Source organism: Aedes albopictus, chromosome 1, assembly GCF_035046485.1.
Source record: "Aedes albopictus strain Foshan chromosome 1, AalbF5, whole genome shotgun sequence".
Classification (NCBI taxonomy): Eukaryota; Metazoa; Arthropoda; class Insecta; order Diptera; family Culicidae; genus Aedes; species Aedes albopictus.
Genome location: NC_085136.1, coordinates 131,446,396 through 131,456,738, shown reverse-complemented (window position 1 = coordinate 131,456,738; position 10,343 = coordinate 131,446,396). Strand labels below are relative to the sequence as shown.

At 37.3% G+C, this 10,343-nt stretch overlaps 1 protein-coding gene across 2 annotated transcripts; it reads left to right on the top strand.

The window, feature by feature from the left end:
• The first annotated feature begins 3,066 nt into the window (after positions 1-3,066).
• LOC109417400 (uncharacterized) lies at positions 3,067-9,910 on the top strand. Of its 2 annotated transcripts, none has more exons than XM_062845392.1 (5): positions 3,067-4,466; positions 4,546-4,692; positions 5,027-7,896; positions 8,913-9,247; positions 9,528-9,910. In XM_062845392.1, exons 3-5 carry the CDS (start codon positions 6,922-6,924, stop codon positions 9,904-9,906), a joined length of 1,689 nt encoding a protein of 562 aa, XP_062701376.1. In that variant the 5' UTR covers positions 3,067-4,466; positions 4,546-4,692; positions 5,027-6,921; the 3' UTR covers positions 9,907-9,910. Both variants share the same exon structure in this region, with proteins under 2 accessions (XP_062701376.1, XP_029712210.2).
• The last annotated feature ends 433 nt before the right edge of the window (positions 9,911-10,343 follow it).

Sequence of the window (10,343 nt, the reverse complement as noted above, 5' to 3'; positions counted from 1 at the left end):
TTTCCAATTTTATCGTGACGTACTTAATAGATGGTCGAACCAAAATAGGTAGAATAAACATATTCCATGTTATAATTATTTAGTTCCACTTTTGCCTTCTCCATGTTCAATAACATTCACTACTTGGTATACTTTTTGGCGAAATTAGAACAGCAGTAGGGGAGACTGAGGAGACTTGATCGCTGGGGAGACTTGTTCCCCCCATGTATTCTCGGAATCAAAAACAGTTTTCTTCTGGCATATTATATTCTGAGATGGACAAAACTTGGTCTACGTGGTTAATGAACAGTCCCCATGGGGAGATTTGATCCCTCGAGGATTACACACACATTATACATGTGAAAAATAAAATTCTATTTGAAAGCCTCTATTTACTCGGAATTCTAGTATATTCAATGATAAAACGTGTCAGATAATTATTATTTTATTACACACCATAAAAAGAGAGATCAAGTCTCCCCATTTTCAAAATACAGCATAACCTTAAAAATTTAAGGAAATTTTACAATGTCAAATTCACCATATTCATAAAAAACCCAGATTAATCCACCTAGTGGTGATAGTGCCTTTCTCGTCGAATATGTACTCGAGAGCCATAAGCCGAAGTGTCCCTGAGTTCTGAGAATACTCTAGAACGGAACAAATCTCATTTTCTTCTTTTGTCACAGTGCTCGTTGACTTATCAAATGAAATAAATTTTCTTGAGGACTCTAATTTCACTTTAAAATTTAAAAATTCATTGGTTAAGGGGGATTAGGGGCATAATGGACACCCTAAGCAAATGAGTACGTTAGCCCTGTATAACAGAGGAAACCTTAACATATTATCAGTTGTCTTACAACAGTTTGTTTCCTACGTATTTCAATCATTTACAACAGGTAGAATGTCTTTATTATAAAGAAATGATGAATTGTAAATCGTGTGTTTTTTTAGGGCTGGCAGAGAAGGTACGGGGCGCAATAGACACCCATCGGGACATGATGGACACCCCTACATATGTTATGCTAATTCTTTGATTACATCCATCAGTTAAGTAATTTGTCCACGGAGATGGATACGACAGATAAAATACTCCATTATAGACGAGTTTACACCGTGTCCAATAAGTTCTCATACAAAATCAAATTCAATTCATTCCACATCTGTATTTAGGATTTTCAAAGTAAATTTATTTATTGAAAGGCCAACTAACACACACCAAATACAGCATATGTTTTGGAACTAATTGTCCTTTATCCTTCTCTGCTGATCGCTTATGTGTCGTAAGTCCATTTCAGCTGGCACGCACACCATTTCATTGGTATTCCTTTGCATTTTAACGTGTAATGGTTTTAAGTTAAAACAAATTAGGTTCCTGTCCTCCCCACTGCTAGTAGCAACTATGACTAGAAGAGAAAAAAATATGAGATCCTTTATTGGTAAAGTACGAAGCCGTTTCACTTTGTACAAAAGGAAACGTAAATTAAACAAAAAAGTCCATTTACCTGTTTTAATGAGATTTGTTGTGTTAACGAAGCATGAGTGCATCTTATCTGGTTGATTCACATCATTCTCACTTTTAAAACATGCTTGTATTCCTATTGTGGTAAATTTTGTCCAAAATTTAGGTGTTATGATGTTTATCTTTGATATAACGGTTATTTTCAAGAAAATCATCCCATGTTGAGCTTACTTGCAAATTTCTCACCATATTATCACTAAAATTGTATCGTTTAAGCCTTACTATATCCATTTGGTACATAACTTGAGATACAAACTCAAAATTGATCCTTATGGACGGATTTCAGAAAACGGAAGTATTCTGCTAGGCTAATAAAAACAAATAGAAAATAAAGATATTCTTAACCGTATGCTTTATTTAATCAGTATTATGCGGCCTTTCAATACATTTATTCACTTTGAAAATATGAATCACATATGCGAAATAAAATGATGTTTTCTAAGTTTGTATTTTGTATGAGAACTTATTGGACACGGTGTACATAACATTAAAATTTATTAAATAAACTTTAGGCTAAAATAATCCAATTTATTTTTTTCAAACACAGTATGCAATGCGCGTACATCCATTCGTAATTGCCAGTGTTCATTTCGCCCCAAATCGACTACAACATTGAAATTTCTATTTTGAGTAAATTCTAATCAAAAATAAAATACTTTATCCATTGCTAAATCTACGTATACACGCAGATAAGGTAACAATTCACATGTTTTTATGGTGGCCACACTCAAACACTCGTAATACCTTATTTGCTGCTGCGTTAAAATTATAAGAATTTCACCATATGAAAAACATATTTCAATTTCAATGATATTTAGGTTATTTTGGAGGCATATGGCTGGTACTGAAAAATAGATCAATGACTTGTTCATTTATGCTTATGCGTTAAAAGTTTAGCATAAAAGTCAATGGTTTCGGCAAAAATAGGGGTGTCCATTATGTCCCGATCTCCCCTATTTATTTGTGCCCTTCCTCAAAATGATGAATTCCGAATAAAATTTTCAAGGGGGCCCCTCTTGACTTAAGAGAAAATCGAAATTTGTGTTAGCCTTATTCAGAAAAGCAACAATTATATCAAAGCCATAATCGAATTTGAAAACTTATTGATGGCTCATATTCCGAAGTTATGTATTATGTTAAAAGTATAAGCAGAACTGAAAAATATCAAACCTCTCAGTTGACTGCTTGATCACCTTCACTAAGGACTGTTCATTAAAGAAAGTGGACATCTGTTTACCAATAGTTTAGAGTTAAAACTAAACAAAAAATTGTGAATTTTTGCTCAGTGTGTAAAAACATTCTTCACTTACACAAAACACATTCAAAGAAAACGGAAAAAAGTGAGAAATTTTGAGCGATGGGTTGGATTAGCTTAGCGACTAGCAGATAAATTCTGCACAAATGGTGTTCCAAAAAGTTGTCGTTTCGAGAATTGGCATACTAGTACACTTCCGGTACCGCAATTTTTCAACGCTGAGCAGGGGACAGATGTGCTGGATGATACAGAGTACATCAGAACCGAAAAAGTTGAGAAAAAGTTTTAGGTGTGGCTAGCAAATTGTTCATGCGGCTTAAGGACAAACTTAACAGAATCCCAAAATGGCCGTCAAGATGGCGCCTCCCCCCCTTACCACCCCTTGCCATCGTTTACACTACGCACACATGTGTAAACTTCACCGTAATATCGTGCAGTAAAATTAACGCTTAATTTTAGCTACTTACCTACTGCAAAACTTCACAATATTAAAATACGGTGTTCCCTCATGTCCAATCTTCAATAAAAGTAGTAATTCTCGTCAATTTATTCACTATTTCTTCAAAATTGTGCGATTCAATACGATGTTGAAAAGTCAACGTCATCCCATCACTCACGGCTCCCGCACCACAAGGCAAAATAGAATCATTAATTTGAAGCACTTACACTTATTATTTGCCAATTTCACTAAATATTCAGTAATCACAAACCTCTAAACTACCGGCCACGGGATAATTTTAATCGATTAAAGTTTTAATTGAACCAATTAGTGCCGATTTATTCTCTTCACTAACAAAAATCGAATTTAAATTATGTGCCTTGCTAGCTGTACTGGACATGATCGCTTATATGTCTCAACCTTGCTCTTCTCCTACTACTTTGGGACGAACATGCAAATATAGCCAGTCTTCAACTCGTTGCAAGTGTATGGGTGAGCCTTGGCGAATTTCATTGATGGCAGATTTGCATTATTTGTTTCCGTTTGAAATATCCTAATATCTTGAAAAAAGCAAGGAAAAAGTTACTCACATTACAAATTTTAAATTACAAACATATGTATATATTCAAAACATGGTCAAATGTTCGGAAAAATGTGTTTCGAGTTCAAATAAATTAAAAAAAAAATCAATGAAATAATTAATTACCGGGAAACTGGCCACACTGCTAGTCTTGATTCAGTCGTTCAAAAGTGTAAACAAAACACATCGCGAAAAGTATTGCAGTTGTGATACGGTGAAATGGGACGTCCAAATAAAAAACGTTCAGCTGCCCGGCAGCGAGAAGTGGGAAAAAAACTAAAACGGGAGCTTACTGACCCACTGGCCTGGACATTCGAAGATCCATGGAGAACCAACGAGGAAATACCAGGACCGACAGCAATTGGATCAAGCATGCAAGACATTCGACAGCCAGAAACACCGATCTGTGTGGAGGAAGATCTGCCACCGTTTCCTCTGGAGCATTCGCCGTTGCCGGATTTGCCAGAGTTGCCGGAATTCGATGGACGATGGGGATCTGCTGGAACATCGCCAATTGACATAAAAGACGTTCGACAGCCAGAGGCACCGATCTGTGTGGAGGAAGATCTGCCACCGGTTCCTCTGGAGCATTCGCCGTTGCCGGATTTGCCAGAGTTGCCGGAATTCGATGGACGATGGGGATCTGATGGAGCATCGCCAATACGGAAAGAGGAACAACAAGCGTCATTAGGTAAGCAGAAATTCACCTACCCACCTTATTCAATTTAAAACCATGCTGAGTAATACATATTCTGTTACCAAATTGTCAGTATCCCGTTATGTACCATATACACCGTCAGAGGATTACCTACCATATTCGATGGACACGACATCAGGAAATAGCGCCAACAGCCAGAAAGCCACATCGTCTTTCCTTGTGGACACCATGCCGTTACCACAAGCACCCATAACATCCGGTAGGCATTATTTCGTTTTAAGTGAATTTCAATACACCCGATTCTTTTTTTGCACGGGTCTGATTTTGCTATAACTCTGCCAATTTTCAACCGATTCTCATGAAATTTTGTGCACATGTAGGCACGATTAGTACTATCAGTGTACAAAATTTCATGAGAATCGGTTCAAAATTGACTGAGTTATAGCAAAATAACGACCCGTGCAAAAACAGAATCGGGTGTATTTTGTTACTTTTATGTGCTAGAACGCATTCTCTCTCTATGTTTTCTACACTCTCTGAAAGAACATGAAAGTAGGTTGATTAATTTTCATAATGTTTTTTTTTATTTGTAGAAATTGCTCAAGCAGCGGGTAGCTCAACGTGCATGCTGAGTCTTACGGATGATCAATGTGTTGGAGCGAATAAACCTACCGATCGGACTATCAAGCTGGCTCGCTCGAGCACGTTGATATTTGAAATTCCTGGTCTACCCCCAGGGAAAATGTGCAACACAGATCAAGACTGCTACTGCGCTGCATGTATGAAATGGGATACCGTGACCAGCAGTGAAAATGTCAACCCGAACTTCAAACGGATACAAGTTGAAGAGTCAAGTGAGGCAGCGGCAATGAAGAAGATTTACGGTACACTTCGGGGTATCAAACCCACATGCCGTTTCAAAATCAAATTGAAGCACACAATTCGTCCTGGAATAAAGGGGCTTCGAAATGCATCGAAACGTATTTCAGTAAAAAGGTATTTATTATGAAACGCTATTGAAAGTACACAAGTGGAGGATATTCAAAGATGGATCAAAATTCATAATTAACGGTAGGTTATGTACTCATAGAACCCTACTGTACTAAATGTATCAAACATTATATTTATGTTACATTCCGAAGTTTTTTTTTTTTTTATATCTGATCCAATATCGGCACCGGCCACGTCCTAATGAACATTGCGTAAGGAGCCGGTCATTCATTTGAATGTCACGAATACTTCCTATCGAAGATAATGATAAAATGCTGCAATATATGCAGTCATAGGATATTTTCAAATTTGGTGAGGGTGTTTCTTTTGAGTACCGTAAACTGGGGTGTAGTTGATCAGTAGGGTGAACCTGATCACTCAATTACCCGCGGATATACTTTCAAGGAAGCAACAATTCTATTTCTACCTTTCGCAATCCAATGCCATAAAATTAAAATGGAACGGTAACTTCCTTGAAAGTCGATATTCGTGCGTAATTAAGTGATCAGGTTCACCTCACTGATCAACTACACCACAGTTTACGGTCCCTGTGCTGTATTTCAAGCCGATAATGTAAATTAAACTAGTTTACAAAATAAAATGAGGAGCCCAGATGCAAAGGGGTGTAAGTGACCTATTTGACGATTTTGAGCTAAGCATATCAAAAACATTTTCAGATTTCAAGCTTTCAGAAACAATGTGAAGATTATTTTTACGATGTTTCAAAAAAATAAAATGCATAAGTCTGAAAAAATTGGGTTGATTTTGAAATTTCATATATTTTGTATCGGATGAAAATTTGGTGAAAAACTTTAAGCCTGTTTTACTTAAAGGGGGGTTTTGTCACTTACACCCTTTTGCTTCAAACCCCCTCAAATGAAAAATTAAATGGTTTTAGAATATACAGTAAAACCTCCATGAGTCGATATGGAAGGGACCATCGTCTCAAGGAAATATCGAGTAGCGGAACAAAAATCCTTTGGGAAGCTTTTTGGGGGACCATCATAGTAACCCAGAAATTATTTTTCAGTATGGAAAAATTAACCTACATGAGTCGATATCGAGTCAAGGAACATCGACTCATGGAGGTTCGACTGTAATATTTCTTGATCATTTCATTACATTTTTCAGTTTTTGGCTAGTTTGTTTAAATCACATATCAGTTCTAAGTGTATGTAATTTTCAGTATATACTGATATAATAATTTCCAAATTCTATTATTTTTTTTTATTTATTTCACAAATACATGCTAAGTAAGGTTTTTTACTTTAACTTTCAATATTTACTTATCGGAATTAATTCGATTTTAATATACTTCGTTATTTTAGTCCTTATGATTACTATAGTTTATATTTTTTGTATGAAGTATGCATGAAAATATGCTTCTAACAAATCATCTCAATTAAAGATTTAAACTCTTACATCGTGTATTAGTGCTTCAAATACAACGGAGAAGTAAAATAAAAATCCATCTCCACCACTAAGTGTGCTATCCTTTATGTATATACTTTGTTATTCACATTACTTCCTCATAATCAGAGCTCGAGCCATTGATGCAGATGCGTATTCAAAGGTGAAAATACCACACGAAAAAAGCATCCATGGTCGCCGGGTTGTCGAGTATGACTATTTCATCAAATGGATTACACTGGCTCAGGCAACGCATTCTCAGCTGTGTGTGGGCGTCTTATGCCCATATCAAGAAAATTTCCGCGCTATGGTGTCCAAAATATTTTTAAAATGTAACGTTTGTGGAGAAATAGTAAAAGGATCGTCCGAGCAACCAAGGTCGAAGCTTCGGCTACGGCGAAGCACTGTCTGGGGTATCATGTGCAGTGGAAGTACATATACTCAAACACATGAGTTATTTTCCTTTTTAAACATGCCGTTCATGTCACGGAATGCATTCTTAAAAGATGAGGTTGCAATGGACAGTGTACTTGAAGAAGCTCTGGAAGATTCACTTAATCAAGCAGTCGAAGGGGAAAAAGCAGCTGTTTTAGAGGAAATGGAGAAACAAGGACGTACAATCCAGACCGAGCCGTATGTAGAGTCTTGTGCCGCAGTAGATGGTTCGTGGGGACAACGAAGCAACGGCCATCGGTACAATTCGGCTTCCGGTTGTGCTGCAATAATTGCAACAAGAACGAAAAAGGTGTGCTACGTTGGCTGTAAGAATAAGCGATGTGTTGCCTGTAATTTGAATTCAACGCGAATCAAGAACAAGCAGCCCGTACGCAAACACAAATGCTACAGGAACTACAAAGGAGCATCAGGTGGCATGGAACCAGCGATAATCATTGAAGGTTTCAAGGCTCTCAAAAAGAAAGGAATAAAGTTTACCACCGTTGTCACCGATGGCGATTCAACAACTGTTGCTCGCCTGAAAAATAGTTGTGATTATGGGCCGGAAATTCGACATCAGTTATGCTGTAACCACGTTATGAAGAGTATGGGCAAAAAGTTACGAGAGGTGGGTTTTGTTTTATTTATTATAAGACTTAGCATCAGGGCACATATAGCAGAAGCGATAAACGCGTGGGTATTCAGCAAGACCATGCTGAAGCGGATAGGTCCCCCCGCGGGGCCCGGGTCGGTCGGTTTTTCGTAATGGAAATATTCGAGACCTTTTCATTTTCTTCAGTTTGGCCACAGACAAACAGACGTAACACTTGCGAAATTTCCACCGACCACTCTTTTAACGATAATTTTGAATCTTCATAGTTGTAGCTTTCACAACCAGAGGCACGCGCATCGCTTTTCTTTGCGATTGAAATTTCACACTAGCGCCTTCTGTTGACGATATTGCACAACTCAGTGTAGCGTGAAACATTTCCACCAGGTGATGTTAGTGTGAGCTGGGCGATGGATTTTCACGAAAATTGTTCTAGGTGTTATGTCTGTTGTCTGTGGTTTGGCGTTACACAGTCTTCAAAATTTCCTTTGCATTGCGTTGCTTTGATTCGAAAAACTAGGAGCAGAAGATTGCATGCCCCCATTTTTTTCAAATCGACAATGGTTTGATTTGCAGGTAATGTTTTCACGGGTAAGGTAATCGCTCTTTTCATTGAGGTAGTATCTATTGCTGCGGTAATGTCAATTGAGCACTTTTCCGACTAAAATGTTAGCAAAAAACATTTTTCATAGATGTATTATGCTTGAATTATGAGATTACACCATTTTTGTGCTTGAGATTTGCCCAAAAACCTATTTAACAAAATAGTTTCCCTAATTTCTCAGCGTAGTGTTCTAAGAGCACTTCAACAGCTATTAACTGAGAGATTTCGTGGTCAATTTTAATCATTTTGCGTTACTATACCATGTGACAGATACAATGGTACTCTAGGCACAAGGCAGTAAAAAAAATCAATTGCGAAAGATCTTGGATCGACCGGTAATGAAATTCGCCATGTCTTTGCTGAATACTTGTGCGTTTACCGCTTCTGCTGTATGGATCCTAATATTCATCAAGTTATTCTATTTTCATAGATCAAATGCCCAAAGCAATATGCCACTGCCGTAAATAAATGTATTGAAAGGACAACAAGAGGAATCCGAGCAGCAATCAAATATTGCGCCGAGAACACATGCGGAAAGGACGTTGAAGGATTGAGATACGATATTCGTAATGCTCCTTATCATGCATTCGGGGATCATAAAGGCTGTCGTGAATACTTTTGCACGATTAAAGAAGGGGACCCTGATAATGACAACAATTTGATTGCGGAGCTGGAAAAAGCAGGAATATGGAGCAAGATTTTAGTTATCGTTGAAAAGACTGCTGCAAAGGCCGAATTTGTGAACGAAAACAAGACAAGCAACTTGTAAGTCATGTAGGGTTTGGGACCATTTGGGTAGGAGGCAGGACCTATTTTGGGAACTTGCTGCTATAACTCAGTCAATTTTGAACCGATTGACTTAATTTTTGGAACACGATCAGATACGTACAGCATCTAGCCATACTCAAAGATTCAAGTCAATCGGTTTGAAATTGACTAAGTTTAGAAGGAAATAACCTAAATAGGTCCCCTGCCCAAATGGTCCCAGACCCTACTCCCTATAATTTAAATTTTATAAAGTATAATTATGTTCGTTCATCAACAGGGTTGAAAACTTGTATTGCAGACTTAGCAAATATAACGTAGGGAAACGAGTCGACACTATGAGTCGTGGCTCGTACCAGCGACGAGTATTTATAACTGTACTACAGCACAATGATGGGTTCTCGTGGCAAGACAAATACATGCATTTGTTCACTGGTGATGACCCAGGGCACTTCATGAAAAAAATGATCGAAGAAAAGCATAACTGTCTGAACCGAACCAAAAAAGCTGCGAATAAACCTGGGTTTTCCCGCCGAAAAGCACAATGCATCGAAGAAGAACATGATTACGGTGAAGACGCAGTAAATGCAATTGAAGACCCCGTAAACCAGGCGTATGATTATTCTACGATTGAATCAAAATATGAGGTAAATTATTAGTATTTATATAAAATTAGCAGTGAAAGCCGATTTCCTTACAATATGGCAACTTTGACAAGTTGTTACCTTGTTTCCCTATGATCTATTGAGCTGAAAATTTGACAACGAACTACAAATACGCTAGATTTTGTATTAGCAAAATTTGAAAATTTTCGAATCATGTATAAAAAAAAGGTAAATACTATGTGAAATTGTTCAAAATAATAGCAGCGTTTGTTTTTAATTTTTTTTTTCGTCACACTTGAACACTTCAGCTCTAGATAACTATTAATAAAAACTTGATTAACAAAAAAACAAGATTAACTGTTTTAGTTGTCAAAATACACCCATCTGTAACTATTTCATCTCTAGTTATCGTTCAACTGTTTCAATAGTTTTTGGAGTGTTTTGTAGTTTGTCACAGGAAAATTAAATCAATCGGATATCTTAGGCGCTGT

Bases quoted from the DNA above. Each gene is read 5' to 3' on its own strand.
- LOC109417400 (XM_062845392.1), top strand. From the start codon at position 6,922: ATGTATATACTTTGTTATTCACATTACTTCCTCATAATCAGAGCTCGA. The intron at 7,897-8,912 runs GTGGGTTTTGTT...CTATTTTCATAG, and splicing joins TGGGCAAAAAGTTACGAGAG to ATCAAATGCCCAAAGCAATA. The intron at 9,248-9,527 runs GTAAGTCATGTA...GTTCATCAACAG, and splicing joins GAAAACAAGACAAGCAACTT to GGTTGAAAACTTGTATTGCA.